Source organism: Pangasianodon hypophthalmus, chromosome 10 (assembly GCF_027358585.1).
Source record: "Pangasianodon hypophthalmus isolate fPanHyp1 chromosome 10, fPanHyp1.pri, whole genome shotgun sequence".
Taxonomy (NCBI): domain Eukaryota; kingdom Metazoa; phylum Chordata; class Actinopteri; order Siluriformes; family Pangasiidae; genus Pangasianodon; species Pangasianodon hypophthalmus.
The window spans coordinates 27,734,586-27,760,602 of record NC_069719.1 but is presented as its reverse complement, the minus strand read 5'-3'; the positions used below and the strand labels follow the sequence as shown (position 1 = coordinate 27,760,602).

The window sequence follows — 26,017 nt, the reverse complement described above, 5'->3', positions numbered from 1 at the left end:
TTTCCGACCTTAAATCCATTTCCTAACCGTTATGAAGAATCTTTTCACGGCAAATAAACGACTCGAATCGGCGTAAAAAATCAAGGTTTTTTTTAACATTATCAGCTAAAAAGTGCTCGCCGTTTTAAAATGATGGAATTATTTCATGAATGTCTCACCGAGGCAAATAAATATTTACAGATTGTGTATATTTGAGCCGAGCTCAGCTCAGATGCACGGGTGAATCCATCAGTGCGTCCTCAGCAGAAAGCCTGCGGACGTACATCACCGAGATATAACACCCGGAGTGTGATTTAGAGCGAAGAACGGCGTCAGATCGTTCATTTCACAGTGGTGGCCCACTCCTAATCGATTACAGAGCAGCGAGGAAAGCGCTGACAGTGGAATAATCGAGCAGATTTAAGAAGTTCCCCATGTCATGTTTTTACGCTCTTGCTGATTTAAAGTGTCCCGATGGTCAATACGCTTGAAGATGTATAGATTAACTGTGAATTATAGGAGTTAAATTATAAGGGTTGATCTAGATGATCTGAACTTCTTCTTCCTTAAACATGTCTCACGAAAAAGGAACCGACCTGGAGAACTGCTGAGTAAGAAAAAAAAACAGTTCAGGAAAATAATCGACAACGCTGTGATGAAGCAGAGTTACTGCCACCACCTCAAAGTGTTTTACTCTTCTTATACCGCAGCAATTATTAATGTTTTTATTTATTAGAAAATGACGTCATGCATTTTATCCATTTATAGTTACATTTAATGTTGTGAAACGTCCACGAAACAACGTTATAGCAGCTATAAACTGTTCCCTTACCAGCCTCTCGTTTTTTTAATTAAGACAAAAATATCGCAGCTACTGACTGCTACAGAGTACTGACACTGGAGACTCCTTCCATAAATGTTAAATAAATTACAGAAAATTTCACCATATCAATTATTCAATAATGTATTAGAACAATTGCATTAATATAAACCTGTTATTTGTATGAGCTGCTGTTACAGAAAATGAATCAACACATTCTGACCAATCAGAATTGAGAATTCGAGAATTACAAAAAGTGACTAAAAATGTCATGCAAAAAAAAACATAATTTTTGATGCGCCAACCATCTCTTATATCACACAATTAGTGAGAGTGAGAAACAAATTGAGAAAAATTAAACAAACTGTAAAATGTAAATGTAAATACATGTGGTTAAAATTTGACCAGTGACCAATTCAAATACAAGACACAAAAAAGCTAAGGTATAAAGAAAATCGAAATATTTTAATTGCATTTTACTCTGTCACTCTGAATTAAAAACAATGAAGATAAAATATTCTTCAAGTTGTAAATATTTCAATATTCCATTTGCCCCAAAAAACAAGAACTCATCCAGCGAACCCATGAAGACGTTTCTGTCTCGGCTGCTTCCTTTAGCTTCAACTCCAAATCCACGATTTTGCAAATTAAAAATAATGAGCCCCTGTCTCATCGGGCGAGGTTTGAGCTGACATCCTCAATTATTAAGATTTCAATCAACCGTGTAATTAGGATTAAGATAGAGCTCATGGCACGTTCTCCTCGGGATCGTGTCGAGTGATTTAGCACCGCTTTGAACACGACTGGGAGAGAAAGTCAAACTGCGACTTTCTTTTCTCGGAGAGATAATGATCCGGGCCCGGGTCTCCATTGGGAGCACCGATCTGATCATGTCCATCTCTGCTCTGACAGGCCGGAGAGCGAGCAGCTTGTCTTACATGCCGAATCAATAACACAAGAGAAGATCCTTTTAAAAAAAAACAAAAAAATTCTGGACCTGTCCCTTCTGTCTCATCTTTGTCTCCTGTCATCTCGTCTCGCTGAGTGCTCCCCAGCAGCTGTGATCACATGTCCAATATGTGTCAAATTTAACAACCTCTTTAAGTGTCTCAGTGTGTGTTCTAAAACTTGATTAAAATAAGCTCACTGTGACGGAACTGCACAGTGTTATTTATTTTTAAACTGGATTTGAAGTGGAGGTTGAGTATTGAAATAATTGTCAAATTATCTATAGGATTTTGTCATGTCCTAATCCGTCACGTCAGTAATTTTTCTACGGCTTGCATCTGTAAAGATTACACTGTATTTTACCTTGTGCATCTTCATGGAGCTCGCTTTGTGCACAGGGGCATTGTCATGCTGCAACAGGTCTGAGCCTCTTAGTTCCAGTGAAGGGAAACTGTAATGCTACAGCACACAGAGACGTTCTACACAATTGTGTGCTTCCAACTTTGTGTAACAGTTTGAGGAAGAACCACATATGGGGTGTAAGGTTAAGGTCCACAAACTTTTGTTCATGTAGTGTATATCCCTTCTGAATTGACATGTTGGTAAAGATTCAGGTTTTGTGCTTTTTCTTCAGCACGAAGACACTCCAGGAAGCGCTCTCTTTTCTATCGTCTCCTGGCAGAACCAAAACAAACCTAAGTTTTCAACATTTAAAAGGACGCATCAGAGAAGCGATGCTTTCAGGGGTTTTAGGTAAGTTACTGAGTTCCTAGCACATATACGGCCTATGTGCATATTATGGTCATGTGACCTACGACTGATCATCTCGCGAGGATCAAGTCCTACAACGAGCGCTCATAATGAAGCATAAGATGTTAAATGGATTCACACATTGATGCAAAAAGCAACAACTATATCTGAAGGTAAAGTGTACTTATAGCAAACTGGGATGGGCAAAAATACTGTTTTTGATGTGCTGTAGCTCAATTTTATTAAAGTTTTAAACCATTTATCCATCTTTTAGCTTTACTTTACATACATATTTGTAATATCAGTGTGACTCAAACTGCACCCCAATCATGGAATCTTTGGAAGAACACAGCACAAACACAATCACTTCATTCCCTTTCAAAATACAGTACTTGGTGCTTGACGACCACAGTCTAATTGCTGCGGGGCAATGCAGCCACTTCCAAACAGCCTCCATTCATCTTCCCGTTTGAAAGGAAATGGTTCCAGTCCTTGATCTTTAATCATTCTCGCAGCCAGGAGCGCAAGGTCACCGGGGACCGCACGAGTCCCAGTCAGACACGCCGGCTAAATTTAGAAAAGCAATACGCAGTTTGTTTCAATTACAGATTCAAATCTAAAGTGGCGTCTTTTATTGCAGCGGGCCCGTTTAATTTGGAACGAGAAAAGAGGGCGCAGAGATAAAGAGTGACTTGGGTTTGTGTTTGTGTGTGTCGAGAGAGCGGCACGTGAAGGAGAAGATGAAGATAGAAAAGCAGGACAGGAGCATAACCGGTATATCAGCTTTATGGGCTGCGTGACAGTCGGCAGCCTCGCTTTATTATTTGCACACACGCACATACACACAATATCCTCAGATAAGAAATATCACCTCTTCTGTGTGAGAGGATGGAAGTTGAGGAACATCGTACATTAGCAGATAGTAGATAAGTGAGAAAGGTGTATGTACACTCAACTTCAACACTTCACTCCAGCTGCTTTATCGCTCAGAAAAAAGGGTAAACTTCAAAATGCTGGCATTCAAAACCCACTTGCGATTGTGCATGCAGCTATCTGTGACCTGCTGTACAGATGGGCTAGTGCGTAATTTTAGCACTTTTTTAAAAATTATTGACAATTCAAGAATAATAATCCACACACAAGGATTAGACACAGGGCTAGAAAATGAGGCTTATAAATGCACAAAACAATTGGCAAGACTTCGCATCAAATCAAAGTAAAAGGAAACAGACAAATAAATGAAAGACTAAACTCAGAACAGGTGCACACGTTAGGTAACATACAAGGAATGGGATGGGACCAAGTTGAAGTTGGTAATATAAACAAAACGTGCACGGAGAGAACTCAAAACAAAAGCCGAGAAGGGAGAATCCATCACGCTGTCTTTGTAAACAGAAATATAATGCAAAACATTTTTTTTACATAAATACCTGAAAATGTAGCTTGCTGAGTTCTATTTCTATTTATTTTTTAAACCTTGCTGTTATCCTGCTTGAAGGAGATTCCATGACTGTGCCATTTAGCTCTTGTACTATATATATTTTTTAAATTATTTTTCAATAATCAATCATAGAAAACATGCATATAGCCGTATTAACTGTATTAACCCCTCTCAGGCAACAACGTCTAATTTTTAACAAGGTTTCTTTGCTGAATTGTTGTTGGGTTTTCTGTTTTTCTGTTAAATGAGTAAACAGTGCTGAGATTTTTAGTATATAATTTGCAGATGCACAAAATGTCATTAGCTAACATCCAGTTAGGATACTGTAATGATTTACTTAAAATTATTTTTTCAAAATAGCTTACTTTCAAACTATAATTTGAAGTAACAGGTTCATACTTTCAAAGCGATATTGACTGGTCAGTCAATATCACTATATCGAATTAAAAAAAGAAAAGAAAAAAGAATGAGAGAACATGCATTTCTTCTTCCCATGATCTTCAGATGATGCAAACCAGATGATGCAACATCTTCTTGTGGAATTATTCCAAATATTTGCTAAGTGTGAATGTGTTCAGGTAATGTGGATGAGTGAATGTTGTGGGACTAAAATGTACATTTTTCTTGGAAAAGGGTGTGTCAAGCATGGGATTAGGATATTTTAATGATTATATTTCGAGGTAAAGTGTAGTTATAGTGGGCTGGGACAGGATGAATTGCTGTTTTACATCAAAAAAATCTTGTAAATAAGTTTTTATTAATGTTTTAAGTTATTAATCTGAAACATGCAAACAGGCTGTTGTGAAAGACACTTTAAAATACCTTTTGTCTTTACTAACTTTACTTTATATACATATTTATAAATGTAGTATCAGTGGCATACAAATGGCACCTCAGGTGTGGAAAATTGTGGAAAAAATATCATCCATCATTTCTCCTGAAATATGAGGCATGACTGATATTCTGACCTGAATATCTACAGAGACATTTTTGTCAAACAAGTTCATGTTGGTCCTGCGCAGTAAAAAAATAAAAGTAAACTCCACCCTGATCTTTAGAGTCTCGATCTTGACTTAAATCGGCGAAGTGAAGCTCTTTTCACATTTCTGACTCCTGTAAAGACTTCGACTTCTCTGGCTCGTCCTCGCTCAGCTCTCACATTTCCATAAATCAGGAGTGGCGTCTTTTAAGGTTAGCAAAATCCACTCGTTGTTAATATCCCTCCTCCCACGTGGCTTGTCAGCACCTTCTGAAACGTATCAGTCCTGTGCACAGCGGCCACTTTCTGCTCCACACGGACGCTGCGTAATTGGATTCTTAACACTGGAGCTCTGGAGAAATATTAGGCTTTATTGTGACAGCGCAGTACCTCCCTTCTGCTGACGGACTTTTTTAAAACTCTGCCCCAGTGGCTTACGCTGTTAACCTGTTAACTGGTAGCTTCCTGTATTAACATGTTTCGGTTAAATGTATATTCTGTAAGGCGTGAAAATCTAAATAAGAAACAGGTATCAGTGAACAGGGAAATGTTTACTGGGGAAAGAAATCTCAACAAGTCCTTAAATAGAAAGATTCAGGGATTTGATTGAACACTTGTTTTATTTTAATTTTTTTTCATTATATAATCGTCAGTAGTGTATCAGGGCTGAGAAACATGACACTTTAATATCAATATTATAATAAATCTGAGTCTGAGACCATTAATACCATCAATATCATCAATACCATCAATATTCTCCCTCACTCTCTCTAATATATATATTTTATCCTCTTATAAATCATACATGACTACATCAGAAAAGATTTATCCAGTGCTTATAACTGTGTTATAAAGGCCCAATGCATGCACCCTTCCAATAAAGAGCTATCAAAACAGTACTATTAATAAAAATATAATTAGAATTAAATGATCATAAAAATTATAGCTTATTTGGTGTGCTAATCTGCTGTCATAACCTGCCAAGTTCTTTATATGCTTTTAGTCACATGACCTTACATCTTAAATCATTTTATAGCATCCTTAATTCTAAAGTTTTTGTGAAAAACTTGCTAAATTTCAAAGCTATTGTTTACTCCACACAAACAGCGAGCTCGAAGAAACATCCAGCATTCCCGGTGTGAATAATTTGGACTATCGCAGTATGGAGGCTTAATTAAATCCATAAGAATCCATGAGGAATTACACCCGTGGACGTGAAGGCAATTTCTCTGTGTTTGTTTCCTCGCTGTGTGCTCCTAGCGTTATCGCAGCGAGGCTTATGGCCACTGCTGTGCACAGCAGATTACCAGCGCTAGATAACCACCGGCTGCTGTATTAACCATCCGCATGCCTTACATGTGCTGCAGTTTCAAAACGGGGCTTGGAAACACTGCCTAAAAAATAAAAAACTGAGAGAATGGCACGGCCATGATCACTCATCATACGTTTTCTCCTACATTTAGTTTATTTATTTATTTTTTTTAGCACACACTAGCCTGTATCAGAGTTGCTATATGCCCTTATCTTATATTTTATTCCCTTGTATAATCTCATTCCCCATCTGTTAGCTCTGTCTGTCACTGATACAATTTTAAACTAATATACGCTCTAAAGAGATGTCTGAAAAAAAATTATACACACACATTTCCCGTTTCCCGCCAAACTCCTCTGCCTTCTGTCACAAAACAAAGTGCTGATACTGGAGACTCCTTCCATAAATGTTAAATAAATATCTCCTTACAGAAAACTTCAATTAGACATGTTTATTTGGAGCATTTGCTGTACAATCCCTGTGAATGGGCTGTTACTATAGAAACATAGAAACTATATATATATATATATATATATATATATATATATATATATATATATATATATATATGTATGTGTGTGTGTGTATGTGTGTGTGTGTGTATAAACGGTATCAAAATGAGCACATTAATATAAACCTGTGATTTGCAGCTGCACTACTGTCAGAGCTGCTGTTCTAGGAAATTAATCAATATCATCTCACCAATCAGAATCGAAAAATGAAAATGATGTGTCATTCTTTAATTAATACAAAAAGTAATCATTTGCATATTGCTGTGGTACAAGAGGAATAAACCACCATCCAGACATGCTGTTATAGAAAGTCACTAAGCTTTAGTGCTGTAACAGCAACTCTGCATCATCACTCCACCTTGTCATTGATCATTTTCCTACAACTACATGACACTGAGTGTTTTATTCCTTACAGTACAGTCTTGAGGCCCCATTTAAAAAATGATATAAAGAAGCGAAGATGGCAGTTGCTCAGCTTAAACCTCTTAACAAGATCAAATGATGAAACAGAAACTGAATGGTTGCTCTGAATATAGATCATCCCGTAGCTGCCGATGTTAAAGCTCACGTAGCATCATTAACTTCAATAGCCAGAAGAAAGGAAGGAACATCTACAGCTCTATCACGTAAACTCGACAGTTAATCTCTCATTACAGATGGAAGACTTGTGGTCCTCATGCAAATAAATGGACATGAGCTGCATGTTCATTTATACCGGCTTAAAAAAACCTCGTGAATGCAAAATGATAAGAACATTTCTTTTTGAAAATCAATGTTTAGGCAGGTCACATTTTCTCTTGCTAACTTATAATAATCCACACAACTCAGTGCTGATGAAAAAACTTGTAAATAATTGAAATTCCTGAACATTCTTGTTCAACAACCCGTTTAAAAATAGAATGCATTTCTTTGCATTTCTTTGTTCTTTTTTAGGATGTCATGTTTTTATTCTTGTAAATCTTGGTCCTTAATATATTTATTTCCATTTTCCAAGCACTGGGCTTCAGTTACTAAACTGGACATGAGCAAAATAAAATAAATAAATTGTCAGAAGTCTTTACAAAAGAAATGTGATGTTCATGTAAATCTAGTTAGTTTGGAAAAACGTTTGTATCCTATGTTTTGCTCCTGAGTTTATTACATTTATGTGTAAGCAGACTCAGTAATATAAACCTCAATTAATCTTCAAATCCTGTCATTGGCCATAGTCGACACAAATGCGGAATGTCCCGTCTTGCTTACATCACTTATTTATTTCAAATACAGACTCATTTAATGAACATTTTGTCATGCTTGATTGCTTTTTTTAATTAATGAGTAAAAGAAAGTGATCTAAAACAAATCAATGAATTAAGACAAATAAAGCTAGCTATTCAATTACTACAAAAGTACTGGCGCCCTATAAAAGGATAAATAGTTTGTGTGTCTGTGGTAGCTGGCACGCTGCAATGGCTGAGCTGCATTACTGGAAGATTTAGGAGGCGCTCTTTCACAGGTTAATAGCCATATTTTTGTTTTCAGCTCTCTGTGGGCTTTGCCTTTTATAGAGTTTTATGGGCGTGGCTAAATGTAAATCAGCTGTGCTGTAAACACGTTGGTAATTTATGGCTGATTGGCATTCATCAACATGTGCACCTGACTAAGAAGAAAATCAACGTTTGCAAAAATTTCATCTGGCGTGAATTTTTTGTGACATTTTTTCAAATCGAAAATAGTTACAAACAACTTTATTACTAAAAGATTGATAAATGAAAAGCCTACCTTTGTCTAACACATAATAGATCAGATTCAGAATATTATAGTTTATAACTATATAATTATAAGTTATACAGTGCCATCCAGATATTCTGGCACCCTGAATATATGGTCATGTTTATATATATAAAGCATAATACATGTTTTTGATGTAGGCTAAAAAAAAAAAAAAGATTATTTCTGTTCTAATTCCTGAATATTTCCTTCAGTAATTCCCTAAAAAAAAAATCATAATTACTAAAATGTTTTTTCTTGCTTTTTTTCTCTCTGGGATTCACATCAGAGCGCTCTTTGGATCAGTGCAGCCGAACCCATGTGTCTGTTTCTGTCTCTCTCTTCCTGCCCTTGATCTTAATTAAGCTCAATCCACAGCAGAGTCGTCGCTTTTATTCCGATCTGATCCGGTGCTGAAAATGATATATAAATAGACCCATTCCCTGATCTCTCTCTCTCTCTCTCTCTCTCTCTCCTACTCTGTGTAATACATGGGATTGCAGTGCAACAATTAAATTACTTCCCCGACTGTAACCGACAGCTTGTTTACTGATCCTGTTTGCACAAATTAAGATGGGAATGCAAACACGACCGGCAGTGTATTGACCTACCAGGCTGCTACGTCTTAATGAGAATCCCTCTGCCAATTCCGCTGCAGCGGGGCCCAAGCCTCCCTTCATACCAGCAAAGAGAAAGAAAAAAGGAAGAGGGAAAAAAGAAACCCACCCAAGCTGCTGAGACGATACCGCACTGCGCACTCGTAGCATCGGCACTCATATTCTGGAGTGTCACTTCATAATAAATATGCATTTATTTTCCATGATGTTAAATGTAACTCTAAAGGGATAAAAAGTACACTAGTAATACTCGAATGTATGATAGTTAAGTGCTAATTATACCAGGTTTGATTTCATGTTCACTTTGGAATTAAATAGACAGAAATTCATGCTAAGTGGAGTGTTAATGCTTATTTGTGTGGGAGGATGGCCCCAGAGGCGAGTGTAAGTGCGTGCTTCCACAAAATACGCAAGTATGCTGACTCACCGCATTAACTGTAACAAAACCCGCCCACTTTTACACACCACGACTCAGTATTAGTCACCCAGATAACATATAAGAGCGTGACATACTGTGATGAGGGCCGATGGATACACAATTGACCCTGTTTGTTTTTTCTTTTTTTTTAATCTCCGTCTCCATCATGCCATGGTTCCAGGCAGCGCTTTTCGCTTTCGCATGTCCACCAGATTTGCATGTCGTTTGACTGTTGCGATCTGACTGGAATGCGGCATGATGCTTGACTGAGCACCTACGGTTTAGCTCGAGCATCAGACATGGTTGAGTTCAGTGCTGAGGCAAGAGGAACATTTCCATAACTCTGCTCTGCTCAGCTCGACATGGTTTGTTTATAAAAAAGGACTTTTTTTTATTACTATTTTAAAGGCCTAAGTGAGGAATACACCACTCCCTGTCATGCTCTTAGAGAGCCGTGGCCCAGGTTCGATTCCCAGTCAGGGAACCAACCTCAGCCACTGGAGTTGCACAAGACAGTGCACTCCCAGCGCTGGTCCCAAGCCCGGAAAAAATTGGGGAGGGTTGAGTCAGGAAGAGCATCCGGCATAAAAACTGTGCCAAATCAAATATGTGGACCAATGATCCGCTGTGGCGACCCCTAACGCGAGCAGCCGAAAGAAGAACAGCAACAACATTCTAATATGTTATCATTTCTATATAACAAGTTCACAGGAACTTGTAGTCGTTCTGGATAAATGCATAAAAAATGTGTATCATTGATATTATTTATTATTGATATTAAGTTTTCTGTATAAGGAGAAGTTTATTTAACATTTATGGAAGGAGTCGTCAGTGTCGGTGCTTTGTAACAGTCAGATGTAAAGCTGTGACTTTTTCTGAGATCTTCAGGACGCAGGCGTTTACACGTTGTGGTTTCTCTGAAACATGGCACGCTGCGTTTTTTATCTTATTAACTTCAAGCGAAAGAAAAAAGAGAGGTTAATAAGCTAAAATGATCAGAAACAGAAAGCTGCGTTTCTGCCATCCGCAGGGTCGTAAACCTGCCGAACGCTCCCTATCCTTCAACACGCTTCACGGTCCAGTGACAGTAAAGATATCCTGAGGAAAAAAAAATGTGCTCGACAAAGCAAACTGCGCAGTAATGACAACACATTTATTCGGCGATGTCTTCAGGATTAAGTGAAAGCACTTGGAGAAAGTAATTACGCAGCCGTTTCCAGGTAAAGTAGCTAATCAGCATTCTAATTAAACACAAATACAATGGATCTAAAATGGCCACAGAGAATAAAAATGAGCAATTAAGAGTTTGGCTTTTTTTTTCTTTCAGAAAGTGTGTGCTGAGATTTCACATTTCTGACCAGTCAGGGCTTGTAGAGATATAAACTTCGTCCTTTCCAGACTATGTCACACGCACGCATCAGAGAAAGATGGCTTTAATATCCACACAGCCAGCTCCATTTGTCCCGCGATGGTTATGAAAAGCTCCGTCTCATCACATTCGAGCAGCTTTACGCTGCTCTATACAGCTTTATAGTGCTCTATATTGCTTTATACTTGTACTGCTCTATACTGCTTTACGCTGCTCTATACAGCTTTATAGTGCTCTATATTGCTTTATACTTGTACTGCTCTATACTGCTTTACGCTGCTCTATACAGCTTTATAGTGCTCTATATTGCTTTATACTTGTACTGCTCTATACTGCTTTACGCTGCTCTATACTGCATTATAATACTTTACAGTGCTTTATAATTATACTGCTTGATAGTACTCTATACTGCTTTATATTACACTGTACTGCTCTATACTGCTTTATAGTGCTCTTTACAGCTCTACACTGCTTTATATTGCTCTATACTGCTTTATACTGCTCTATGATGCTTTATGCTGATTTATATTGCTCTACAGCGAATTATACTGCTCTATACAGCTTTATACTTATACTGCTTTTGAGTGCTCTAGAATGCTTTATAGGGCTGGGCTAAAGCTTTACACATGTAAAAACCCGAGGGAATGTGAATGACATGCCGTTGTCTGTCCATATGATTTACATATCTCCACCCACACAATTACACGCCGCTCTGCTGCTAAAGTGGAGGCTCACAAAGTTCCTAACCTTCCCAAAACAATCCGGCGGACACCTGGATGGTTTGACAAGCACAGCCGAGGTATTTGCATGCTGCTTGACAATCATTCATGCACACCTGCCTATGTGACGGCCTGCAAAAACAACTGATTTGCATATTCATTCTTCCCCCCACCCCTTGTTTTTGTAATGAATTCATCCCAAATGGTCTTCTTGTAATGCGTGATCACTGGTGCATGGGGCTACACTGCAAGCCGGCGCACAATAAAAAGGACTCTTAGAAAAGTACAACACAGCATTTGTAGCACAAACTTAAATATATCCAAGCAGTGCATAATATAAAAGGTACAATTTTTCATTTGAATGGAAAAGAGAGAGAGACTGGATAGGGATGGAGCTTTAACCTGGACATTTAAACATCATTTAAAAATGATCAGGTTTGTGTTTAGGATATTACTGTATTATCAATTTAGTTTTACAGTAAATTCTAAAATAGCTTTATTCTAGAGATTTCTCAAAGGAAAATCTATCTCCACTTATTGAATTAAAAAAAAAAAAAACATAATTAGAGTAAGGGTTTAACTCTTAGTATTTATCTTCAAAACTGACTAAATATCTAATTAACTAAATAATAAAATACATTTTAAGCTTTTTTTTAAAATCTCAGCAGTGCTTTTTAAAGTGCCATTCTGTAAGATTAAAATGTAAAAATGTAAACCGTGAGCTGGAGGTTGAGAAAAACGTAAAGCACCGTAACGTTGTTGCTGTTTACTTTTGCAGCCTGCTGAATCCATCATGGTGGACAATCGATTGACAATTTCTAGCAGGTCATGATCTAATTCAGAGGTTAAGATTTTCATTACTGATCTATTAGGAAATGTTTAAAACTAATTACGGCAACACAAATTAAAATAAATTTGACCAACAAATATTACTCAGGACTAAAGTCTGTTTGATCGTATCCTAATTAGAGTAACACACCCCTCAGAGAGGAGACGAGGAGCACTCGGAGTTAAAACACAGTATCAGTAACGTTACAGTAATAACGCGTCTCGTCTTATAAAAAACTAGTTTTCTTTTATCCAAAATGTCTCGTTTCTCTGAAAAACTTTGAGTACTACTTTTTTTAATCTGGTACATAATGCATATTTCAGGTTTACATATATACATTTATATGTTAACCAGTCAAAAATTTGTACACCCCTGCTCATAGAAGGTCTTCATTTTTACTCTTTTCTGTTATTTTAGAACAATGATGAAGATATGAACACTATGAAAGAACGCATAATGAATGAATATGTGACCAAGAAACATGTTACACAAATCCAAACTCACTCTTCTCACTATTTCTCATAAGCTCTAAATGAAACTGACTTGTTTGAGGAAAGTATTTAATTTTAATTAAAATTGATTTCATAGTTCATATTCATTCATTATTCATATTTGTCTTAGGAATTTTAGATTTTGAATTATAAGCACTTATCAAAATATATGTAGGAAAAAATATATATTCACAACAGCGTTTGTGTAAACTTTAAAAAAATACAACACAGGGCTGGACAAATCATAAATTCATTAGCAAGTCCACTGGACAAGTACAAGTCTTGTGTTGCAGTTGCCCAGAAGCTAGTTAGCTAGTTAAATGAATGAATATAGAGCAAGTAAAATGAACAAATTCATGAGTTTTATCTTCTAACAAAGTTTTTACACCCTTGACAAAAATTCAGCAAGCCGTTGAGCTGTCGTGTTCTGTATCGTGCTCTTGCATCGTATGTAAAAGATATTATTCAAGTCTGGCTCGTGTCTTTATTTTCTCTTGATATGATTAACCATGAGGTGTAGTAAGCAGGAGAGGTGCAGTATATGATAGATTTATTTTCATCAGTGTTTCCACTTAGAGCCACAACAATCATGTGTTATCCGTGCATGCTATTTAATCCTCCGTGTAAAATCATTCAGTCAGATCACCCCCCGGGTGACGTGTGCAGTGAAGCTGGAGGTGGGATTCGGAACGAGTAGTGCGTTATAGATACTTATAGTGCGTTATAGATGCATTCGAGCTACGTCACTGTCGCCCTGAAGTGCGCTGTGCAAGCACTCTGGATCCTTTCCACCTCTGTTTAATCTCGTGCATCCAAACTTTCTTAAATGAAATACTATATACTGTATAAAATAATTCTATTGTGTGAAACATCATGTCAGGCCACAATAACCGACCTTCAGTGTTTCTTTCTCTTACTTCACAACAATCAATGTGTACATGTGTGTATGCTGTTTCTAGTGTGTGTGTCTGTGTGTGTGTGTGTGTGTGTGTTCATGCAGCAGTACCGATATTGTGGGTGGTGAGCGGTGTTTTCTCGTGGTGGTGGTGGACATGGTGGTGGTGGTCTCGATGAAGGTGGTGGACATCTCCGGGGGCATGGCCGTGGTGCGGGCCGATCCGGCAGCGGGAACGTCGCCCACCAGCCGCACGCTGCCGTTGATCCGGATGTTGGGGTTGCCCTGAGCGGCCATGTTGAGCACTTTGAGCCCATTGTAGTAGAGGCCCGAGAGCTGGCCCTGAAACGGCCTCCTTCGGTCTGCGCCACCGATCGTGATGGTGGCCTGCGTGTTGAAGATCGTTAACTGGCGCCCTGAGACGAGAGCAAGGGGATATCCGGAAGAGTTTATTACAAAAAATAAATTAATAAATAAACAGGAAGCAGGTCAAAACCGAGCTCAACACAGTAGCAGAGATTAAAGATTAACGATCCTTTTAAATTAGGGCACCTCATAAAATGTCATACGAGGAAAACCGTAAAAAAAAAAATTAAAAGGTCAGGCTATAAACTGGAGAATTAGGCAGCCTGGAACTGAAGAAATGACTCTGGCTAAATGATTATATAGATTATGAAACATTTAACCAAAACATTTAACTTTCACAAAAAAAGCTGTGGTGTAAACAAGACGTGATGAAATATGATTATAAAAATCATAATGATGATGAATCAACAATTTATGATGTACTTATAACGTTTTTATCATTGATTTTATGGAAAATTTACTATTTCGCTATTTACTACTCACTGTGCATGCAATCTTTTGAATCAGAGAAAGAGGAGAGAGAGAGAGAGAGAGAGAGAAAGAAAGAAAGAAAGAAAGAAAGAGAGAAAGAAGATTATTGATGGCAAAGTGAAGGTTAAAGAAGGGTGCCGGTTACCTTTCTCTTGCAGCCACTCCTCTACAGGCCGGGCATATTTGAATGGGATTTTCTTATTTGCCATTTGCAATCTCTCATTATCGTTGTTGCCTTTAAAGTTTAAAAGAGAGCTTTAACACTCGATCATGGCAAGTCATTGATTTAAAAAGATATTTAAACACGTTTAGAAGGATTTAGACAGATAAATTTATGCTCTATTTGAACGCTAGCCTTCATTTTTTAACCCTTGTTTCGTGACAGAGAAATGGACTGGAACAAGAGGCTCGTTATCGTCTCCTGACGAACATTAGTCATTATCAAAAAAGTGCCTCTTGTAGATCCGTGTTGAATAGATGCATAATGAACACCAGCAGGCTCAAACTCTTGGCTGAGAGCAGATGATTAGATGCTTGAAGTCACATCTCATTCTCTATTGCCTGTTTTTTAGACTACAGCATACAGGTGGCTAATTTTTGTTTTTTAAATTTTTTTTTTTTAAAGTAGCCTTTACTAGCACGGTTAAGCAACTATAACACAGTAACATCAAATTATTGGACATCTGCAGGAGGAACAGCAACTGCTTTTTTTTTAAACCATGTGACACAATTGCAGCAAATAAATAAAAAAAATTATCTACATTTTCATGCCAAAGTGCTGATAAATAGCTTAATTTCTCATAAATTCCAAGTGCCAAGTACAAATCATCGATGTTAATTGATTATTGTATAAATGAATTTGAAAATGAATTTATTTTTGTTTAAGCCTGTTACAGGTTTGCAATAAACTTTTTTTTTCAAATTTAGTAGAACGTTTTCACTAAAGCATTTGCATTTGCCAAAGTGTTAAAAATGACGTGAGATTTTATCATACAAACATTGTCGGAAACTGCAGTCCCAGCTTTTCAGTGTGCCCATGTGTAAGTATTTAAAAAAATGTGATAATTATATAAAATACAGCTTGCCTACCTTCTGTTAGTACGAGGTGTAGATCATGATTGGTGTGATTTAGCACTCAGCTAATTCTCATTCTTTTCTTCTTTTTTTTTTTTTAAAAAAAGTATGAGGTACATCTATGTAACATTATTACATGGAAACACAACAAAAACTGTGAATATACAATGGGGCAAATCACTGGAACTTGTTAACACTCAGGGGCAAAGAGGACGAGAATGCAGGAAAGACGTCACTGTAGTTACTGTGATTGGGGGAAAAAAAGACGATAATGTAAGCATTATGATTGGTCAAAATACAACCCCGCAAGAAAACAGTTCTTAGGGTTTAAAGTTTCTTAATGTTATACTGTAAATAATATCAGAAATTAATCTAAGCACAAATTTCATGCTGGAAAAAAAATCCTATAAAATTGTTCATAGTTGTTCGATGCAAACACGTCTGAAAGGTTACACAGAGTCGGACATTTGTGTAAATGCTCCTGACAACATGGAAACCTTCATGTGAGTCGAGGGGAAAGGGAACAGGAGGGCACATGCGAGGCGCTCCAGGTGATCACGAGGGCAGGGGCACTCAACAGTCAGGTCTTTAGTGAACAGATTGTGTGGTTTGTCTCAGGAAGGGACAGTAATAAGAATTAATGGAGCAGGTGCGGAGAGCGAGGGCGGGTCGGCGCTGAGAGGGGAAAGGTGGAGCAGAGAGAGCAGATGGAGAGAGCGGTCAGGTCACTCATCACCATTACAATGAGGGGACGCAGCATGAAGGTGCCATGACCCCTCTCTTCTTTACCTTATTTTTTCTCTCTCTCTGTCTGTCTCTCTCTCATACACACACACACACACACACACACACACACACAGAACCACGGGCATGACTTTCCTTTGAATGATGACGGGATTAAAAAAAAAACAACAAAAATGCAAACTTGCATAAGAAAGAAAAGAAGTTCACAATAATGACTCGGTTAATACATACGGAGTGCTGCTGCTCAACACGATGTTACAGAACGTCTCTCAACACGATTACTGACAACAACGAACAAATGAAAGCTCTTTGTGAGACTAAAGATCTGTCATTATATAAATGTTTACCAACGGTAGATCCAAGAACTATAACTCTTTAACATCAATTTAACACTAAAACTGTGAAAAATCCTAACTTTGTGCTCAGGTACAGAGGTCACTTTAGTTTCTGCGGTTAGGTAGAAAAAGCAGTCGTAAGCAGATAGCTATTTCTGATTGGTAGACTTGACAACACAGTAAATACACACAGACCTAGACTGATCCCATGTTTACGTCTTAGGCCATGACTGTGGCCCAGCATCTCTGAAGCGCTGTTACTCGTCTAGACACTTGTCTAGTGTCTCACTTCTGCTTTAAATGATATTTAAAGCCATTATCAAATTTAAAAAAAGATCTTCATTAAGTAAGCATTTAGCAATGGTAGATAAATGGTAAATATAAAAATATAAATATCTAAAGTTTCCTCACACTCAGGCACAAAAAAGCCGAGTAAGGAAACCGATGGCTAATTTTGTTTGGAAGCACTGACGTCGCTTGTACTAAACGTAGTCCCACCCCCTCGCCAACTCGAACCAGCCAGAAGAAAATGGCAGGAAAAAAGACAGTGTTGTAGTCAGTGTTGAATTCACCACAGAAGCTTCAGAGAACAGGAAGAAGCTATTTATAAATTGATTAACATGAGGCATGTGACTTCAGGTAATCAGGGAGTAATGGTTGCTTCGGAAAATCTCTAAAAATTCATAAACGTTGCTATGATTCACATCATTCTGTCTTGATCGAGGGCCAGTTAGAAGCTACAGATAGTATGAAGCCTCACATTTTATACACACACTTACTTAAAGTCATGTGGATGCAATACTTTTATTATTTATTTTAGAAGAAATCTAACTTTTTATATATAAACCCTGAGATTTAAACACTACAAACACAGCTTTGGTGATGTTTGGTTTAGTCATGATTTTTATCAAACTTCACTGTTTAAAAAAAAAAAAAAAAAAAAACGTGGACAAAATAGTCCTCCGCCTTTGTACATAACTACATGTACGTAAAACATCTACTAGTCTAGCTATTTCAAACTGCTGCTGTCATTTCCTGTCTTTTATTCATGGCCAGACTTTGCAAGCATGCTCCTCATGTGATCCAGAAAATCACGGCCCTAAAAATAACACCTCCAGTGGACTGAAGCACCTGCTTCCGACCTGCACCTGCTTCTTCACACCTTCCCATGGGTCTCGGACCAAACAGCGTCTCCTCTCTGCACCTACTACGCCTTGCTCACATCATCTATAATACTGAAGCTAGCTTAATAACAAATGAACAAGCTACGTCCGTATCTAGGCCACGGAATTCGACGCAGGTAGACTGGACTCCGCTTCCAAAAGACTTTACTTTTCATCCCTGAATGGATGAGAACTTCTCAGCTGCCACTTTGATCCATATGAACGACATGACAATGACGCCGGATCCAGAGGATACGAGCGAGTCTCTTTGAAATTGCAACAGTGCCATAAAGTGTTAATGCGGACACGGGAATGCACAAACGTGTCCAAGAGGCGCTGAGAAATCCTAAACATTTCAATGCTTATTGAATAAACCAGAAATGTTATAAACAGAAGTTTTTATGGTTTTATAGCAATTAACAGCATATCCTAATGTGTTTTATTCCTCCTATATCACAGCAATTAATTAAAGCATGACAAGTCATACTTCATAATTAAGTCATCGTTTTGCTGGTCAAGTAACTCACTCACCTCCTAATTACGATATTTTTCCACAGGATTTGATGGCAGCACGAACAGTAAATCTCCATTCCCATTTCATCAATACTTAATGTCCTGGATTCTTCTCACCTTTCCTGATTAGCTGGTTCCTCATCTCTTCACACATTTCCAAACCACACAGTATTTACCCCCTGATATCCACCCTCACCATGTTGTAGCTTGCTTTCTGGTTATGGATTTGCCTCGTTCGTCTGCCGGCTGCATTGATCCAGCTCTGCATTAAGCTTACGATTTGTGGAAAAATCCCACATTAGAACATCAGCAGCCTGTTTCTAACTCATACAACAAAACACTGTCATAAAAGTGATAAAAACTTTGTTATCGCTGCGTGAGAGAATAGCAGCACACGCACATCCTGCGGGGAAAGTCTTCTCGAGAAGTACAAATGGAAACTTAATTATAGAATGAGGAATATGAAGAATATGCAGCACATATACAGATTAACAGCTGATTAAACTTCAATGTTGAAGGATAAAAAAGTCATTCCTTTCTCTTTCTCTTCTTAAACCAGACCTAAGTGCTCATTTTCACAAAAAACCCCAATAAGAAATGTGGCCTGGACTCCTGAGGATCCTCCGTCTCGCACAAATAAGACCGGGAGCGTTTGGCTCGGCCTCCCCGGTGGTTTCGTTTAATTTCAGGATTAGACCAGAGGTGGATGTTGAAAGCTTATCTTTTTTTCCCCCTACCACGAGATTTATAAGGTCAAGAGATTTTTGGATTTGATATCAGTAATTGTATTTGGCTTGTACGATACAAAGGAAAGTGTCTGTTTCACATTTAAGGAACTTGCCGCCTTAAATCTTCTGGAAATATTTTACGTTTTAACGTCCACAGTTTCTTCCCATCTTACAGAAAAGTCGGGTCACTTACACAAGGTTTTTCTCTCCCCGCAGCTTTTCCCGAGACACACAGCATCCTGCGGCTGAGACGTAAAAGCCCTGGGGATTTCTTATCATCTCAGCGAGAGGGCTGGAGGACTCTGCAGCGCTCCATTTGATTACACATGATGTGAGTTCAACGCTTTGTGTACACTGCGTACTGAGATGCTGACATGATAAGGCTTCTTTTTCCTTTAATATCTAAAGGGTTTTGAGATATGGGAAGCCTGGTGCACTGACCTGAGGTCAGAGACAGAAAAAAAAGTACTAGCAACATTTCAGTGCATCCACACAGATACATCCACATTTCTTCTTCTTCTTCTTCTTCAGGTTACACTGTTAAACAATTTACACATATAAGATTTTGGGCTTTTGTTTTATTTTTAAATGCTTTTTTTAAATTTAAAAAACACTAAAAATATGATGTTTATAATCCTTAAACCTACAAATATTTCATCTGCTCTCATAACTTGTGTTAATTTTAATTAATTAATTAATTTATTATTTATTAACTCAAAAGATATTTAGGCCCAAGCAGCTTTTTTCCCTATTTACAATTAATTTTGCTAAAAACTTGCCAATATTCCAATAATTTTAACTTTTTACATAATGATAATAATAATAATAATAATAATTTAAAATATTTATTTGCCACTATGTTCATTTGATAGGTAAAAAAATATAAGGTAAATTTTCCAATTAGATTATATTTATTGTATATTATTTATATTTATATATCAGCTTTATGTTTTTCCCCTTATTTACAGTAAATTTTTACTAACATTTCTTGCAGAATGGTAGCAACTACCTGATCTATGGACTCATTGAGTGTGTGTGTGTGTGTGTGTGTGTGTGTGTGTGATTCCTCAAGTGGAGGGCGGACAGCGGAGTCGGCCATTCAAGCCCCGAGGTCACACAGTGGGTCTCTTTACTAAAGCCAGCCAGTGAAGTCACGGCATTATCAAGCATGTGTAAGTGTGTGTGTGTGTGTGTGTGTGTTTGTGTGTGTGTGTGTGTGTGTGTGTGTGTGTGATCAGTGAAGCTCCAAGCATTCTTTTCCTTGAACAGATTATTTGTCTCCAGCACCTACAGAGCTGAAACTTTACGCTCCTGCTGACTCCTCTACAGCTCAGTGTAAAGTTTAAACAGAGGTTTCATCACTTATTCATCACTTATTCATCAGCTCCTCCACCAGTCTATAAAATCCTCAAACATGCGTATGGAAGAACCGATTATTCCCGGCTTCAGAGGCACAAATCCCGGATCTTAGTGGGGAAACGGGAATGTGCAGGAGAGGAAGCCATCTCTGTGTGGAGGAACAGCAGAGCCCACTGCACACGTAATCGTCTGCCATTTTCCCTCAAAACACACACGGACATCAGAAACCCCCAGACACAGCAGCTGTAACGAGAAAAAACCTCGAGGCGTCTCCTGGTGTGTGTGTGTGTGTGTGTGTGTGAGAGAGAGAGAGAGAGAGAGAGAGAGAATTTATCTCTCCACAACCCCTGCTCACGTAACCTTCATCCAGCCTGACACACACACACACACACACACACACACACAGTCAGCTAGGCAAAACTGAAAGAGTGTGTGACACACCAGAGACAGCGGTGCAGTGTGATGTAAATCTGCACTCATCACGTCTTTACTCTGCTTTCACCTTAACCTACATCTATCTATCTATCTATCTATCTATCTATCTATCTATCTATCTATCTCTCTGTTTGTCTGTCTGTCTGTTCTGTCTGTTAGTCCAACCACTCTTCCAGTCTATCTATTTATCCATTTATCTGTCCATCCAAATGATTTATTCATCCATCCACTGATCCCACCAACCATCCATCCATGTCTCTCTCTCCTCCTCTCTCTCCCCTCTCTATCTCTCTCTATTTAGCTATGTCTATATGTCTATCCATCTATCATTATTCTTTATCCACCTCACTCTCCCTATCCATCTAACCATCCAATCCTTCCAACACAATCCATATGTCTTTGTCTGTCTGTCCATCCATCCATCCATCCATCCACTATCCATCCATCCTTCCATCCCACCAACCATCCATTGATTTGCTAGCTATCAGTCTACACATATATCACAGCTATACTGCCATTCATCCACCCATCCACCCATCCAGCCATCTATCCATCATCCATATATCCATCTACTATCCATCCATCCATCTACAATCCATCCAACCAAGTCAATCAACAATCCATTACTCTGTCCATCCATATTTCATCCATCCATATTTCTGTGTGCACACTGTGTGTCTATCTAGAGTTATACTCATATATACAGTATATATAAGAGTTAAGCTCAGTATAATCGATATTTATCCGCGTGCAGCTCAGTATCACTCAGCACCAGAGCTCTGAGGATGTAGTAAATTATTAACATGTGACATGAAATGAATACACACTGATATCACTTCCTTTCATTCCTTTTGGGAAATGAAAACAGCAACCGCTTCATTTTAGATCACACACACACACACACACACACACACACACACACTCCTTGACTTATATTCCAACTACCAGAACTCTTAAATCTATCGCTTTCCATAAACCATGTGCTGTAAAATGACCAGAGCAGTCTTATAACATCTGTGTACTTGTTTATATCAGTGACACGAAGCAAGACGTCTCTCGTGTGTCTCTCGGGTCACTCACGTGTCTCGCATGTGTCTCTCGCATGTCTCTCGCATGTCTCCCGCATGTCTCATGTGTCTGTCGCGTGTCTCTCGCATGTCTCTCGCATGTCTCCTGCATGTCTCATGTGTCTGTCGCGTGTCACTCACATGTCTCTGGCGTGACTCTCGCATGTCTTTTGCATGTCTCATGTGTCTGTCGCGTGTCTCTCGCGTGACTCTCGCATGTCTCTCGCATGTCTCATGTGTCTGTCGCGTGTCTCTCGCGTGACTCTCACATGTCTCTCGCATGTCTCATGTGTCTGTCGCGTGTCTCTCGCGTGACTCTCACATGTCTCCCGCATGTCTCATGTGTCTGTTGCGTGTCTCTCGCGTGACTCTCGCATGTCTCTCGCATGTCTCATGTTTCTGTTGCGTGACTCTCGCACGTCTCATGTGTCTGTCGCGTGTCACTCACGTGTCTCTCGCGTGACTCTCGCTTGCCTCTGAGTGTTAGCAAGCGAGAAGCGTTACGCTTTAATGCACAAATTGCCGTATGGGGGCAGCGTTTAAATGTACTGCAGCTGGAAATCTCACTGTCAATCACGCCTCCGTCTGTGGCAGCAATTACAGACGAAATTCCCATCGCTCGTGCTGCTCCGATTCCCACCTAGTGTTTTAGCACACAGGAAACCCGAACACAACAAAAGCAGTAAACAAAAAAAAAGCAATACATGAGCGGAGAATAAAAACATCAGCGGCTTCCTGTGCTTTAAGAGCGCTGACAGAGCCGAGAGCTGGGCTAATCAATGGCGTTGTCAGTATTGATCTCCAGACGCGAGTTACAGCAGTGAGGTGTACAGACACTAGCCTAGCTTACATCAGAGCTATTACTCATCTACACGTTCAGAATACAACACCCTGAACACACCTAATCCAATCACGAGCAAGCGGAGAGTTATACACACGTCTAAAGGGAGACGGACTTCATTACTTTCCATATTCACTCTCAACTCCCAAAAGATCACTGATAGAGATATAACGTCTGTGAGTGTGTGTGTGTGTGTGTGTGCGTGTGTGCCAATAGTCAGTCATGTGATACATCACAATATTCAACACACACACAGACCCCCAACCACTTATTCATCCTTCCATCCATCCTATGCATCTTTCCATCTATCTGTCTATCAATTCATCCACAATCTGTCTATCTACCCATCAGTCCAAACTTTAATCCATCCATCTATATGTCTGTCTAATCATCTATTATCCATCCAGTTATCCATGCATCTTTCCATCAACTCATCTATCTATCTATCTATCTATCTATCTATCTATCTATCTATCTATCTATCTATCTATCCTTTAATCTCTTTATGTCTGTCTACCTATTATCCATCTGTTCATCCAACCATTCATCCATACATTCACCCTACCAACCATCCAATTGATCTGATTATCAATCAGCATATACAGCTATCTTTCCATCCATCCATCCATCCATCCATCCATCACACCAATCAGCCTTCGGTTTGGGCATTACTCTATTCAACCAGACATACGTTTTTCCATCCATCCATCATCCTGTATTCAGACTTAAGTGCTATTCAGAAGCTACAGGGGAGTTACACACACCATAAATAACCGGAATAGCACTTAGACAGAAATAATTTGCACACAACAAACAAACAAAAAATCCTCAGGCAACAGAAAGCAGGAGGTTCATGAATGTCTGATGTTCTCTACATCGGATAACAAAAATCTATTCACAGTTACACAACAGGCCCTGCTACACAGCTGCCAAACTGTTGCGTGACATCTACAAATCGCCCGGGGTCACGTTATAAAGAGCGTCCTGCCCTCACGTATAGATCCTCTAGTTCCTGTCTGGTCCTTCAGGTGCTGGAGATCACCAGGACGTCAATGTCTCAGTGTAATGGACTCTCTCGGCCTTCTTATTTGCAAGCAATTAGACGATGGAGGTTGGCTAAATTAACTTGGCAACTTCTTTGCCTTAGGAACTGGTGCATTGGAGCCATTTACGATTAATACCTCAAAGCATTAAGAAAATAAAGCGCAGCTGTTTTGGCACGGCTGAGTGCCTTCTGCAAGCATTCGGCACCTTGCTTCATTTCTCTTTATTTCTAATCTTATCTCTGTAGCTTGAGATAACAAGATTCCTTCATCACTAATAGTGTTGCAGGATAAAAACGAAATGTTGATAATATTTTGACACTCACGAGTGGCCATGGAAGGATTTTATCATCACTTGTGGACCTTGAGGAAGAGAGTCAATTACGTCCGTGTTTATAGACATGTCTTACATACCAGTGACATTCATAACACTAGTGATATACTCCCGTAGTTAACACACTGCTCGAGAACCTGGATCAAGGTCACTATAAAAAAGATCTCAGGATCTAAACCACACAGCCGCTCACTGCTCTGCACTACACCCATATAACATGCTGAAGAATCCCTATTTTACATCAGTGAACATTCCTAAACACCACGCTCTGAGTGATAAACATGAGCAATGAGCGTTTAAACCCCAGGGCTCTCAAAATGGACGCCAAGAGCCAAGGGGTCAGAAATAATAACAACATGATGATGGTGTATTTTATTTAGAGATGATACTTACACGCTTAATTAACTAGACTCTTGAATTAAATGGGTTTTGAAAATGAAATGGGGTCTTCATTGGTTCAGAAATGGGAAAATCTCTGACATAAATTCCTACAAACTTTTACCAAGAACGCTTTATTGTTGCCACTGATAACTTTGTTTTAGGAAGTTGTTCAATTCCTATTCTAAACTTTTTTCAGTAAATTGTGTGAGATTATAGAAAATTAACTAAAGATTGTGCGGAGGTGCCACTCTGTTATCACTCTAAAGTTGATTATTTTCCTATAACAGCATGCACTGAGGCGTTTTATTCCTCTTATACCACAGAAATTTGTCAACGATATTTTATTTTATTTACTAAACAATGACACGTCCTACTTTTGATACTTTTTATCCATTTATAGTTACATTTAATGTTGTGACGTGTCCACAAAACAGCTATAAACAGCAGTTCAATTCAATTCATTTTTATTTGTATAGCGCTTTTTTACAAAGGTCATTGTCTCAAAGCAGCTTTACACAAACAAAAGTAAAGTGAAGTGTGTGTGTGTGAGACGTCTCTGATGAGCAAGCAGGGCGACGGTGGCAAGGAAAAACTCCCTGAGATGGTGATAGGAAGAAACCTTGAGAGGAACCAGACTCAACAGAGAACCCATCCTCATATGGGTTTACACTGTAAGTTCTTTTATCAGCCTCTATTTTTTTCCTCTCTCTTGAAGAGAAACTGCAAAGCGTTTACTGCAGCTTTACCGTCGACACTTCAGACTCGTTCCAAAAACGTTACATGAACATCTTGTAACAGAAAATTCACCGATTACATATTTTTCTTTCTTAAATAGAACATTTTTGAATCTGTTTATTATTAGTATGATATCGTGCTCACTAATATAAACCTGTGAATTTCAGCTGCACCACAGTCAGAGGTGCTGCTATAGAAAAATTAATCAACACCTTCTGATCAATCAGAAGCCAGAATTCAACGGCACTGTGGTAGAAATGTGCTTCATTGTCAAATAATTTACATTTACAAGTCTTAAAAAAGGTTTCTTCTGGGGTTTTATGATGGTTAACAGGTTTAAATTTCTCTTCTAAAGTTTTAAAGTTCTGAGGCACTTGTTTAACACTCTGTTTTAGAATCTTTAAAGGATTCCCCCAAAGAGACAAACCAAAAAACCTTATTTCTTTAAGTAAATAATTAGATTATATACTTAAAGAAGTAAGTTTTTTTGGTTTGTCTGAATATATGAACTGAAATTGTTGTACGAAAATTGGCAAATTTAATTTGACTCCTTAGGCAGCCATGTTGTTACCTGAGGATAAATGGTCAGTCGGTGTGTCT

At 38.6% G+C, this 26,017-nt stretch overlaps 1 protein-coding gene across 32 annotated transcripts in view; it reads right to left on the bottom strand.

The window, feature by feature from the left end:
- The window catches only part of nrxn3a (neurexin 3a), a 332,397-nt gene that overhangs the window by 22,997 nt on the left and 283,383 nt on the right, over window positions 1-26,017 (bottom strand). For 24 of the 32 annotated variants that reach the window (XR_003403449.3, XR_003403450.3, XR_003403451.3 and 21 more), the window contains 2 exons: window positions 14,811-14,900; window positions 13,940-14,244 (listed from right to left, as the gene is read on the bottom strand). Coding sequence is in view for 29 of the 32 variants with exons in the window: in XM_053237577.1 (XP_053093552.1) it covers window positions 13,940-14,244; window positions 14,811-14,900 (395 nt within the window). In the remaining 3 variants the exon portion in view is untranslated. The remainder of the gene's footprint in view (window positions 1-13,939; window positions 14,245-14,810; window positions 14,901-26,017) is intronic. The other 8 variants (XM_053237582.1, XM_026926109.3, XM_053237581.1 and 5 more) reach the window with 1 other exon arrangement.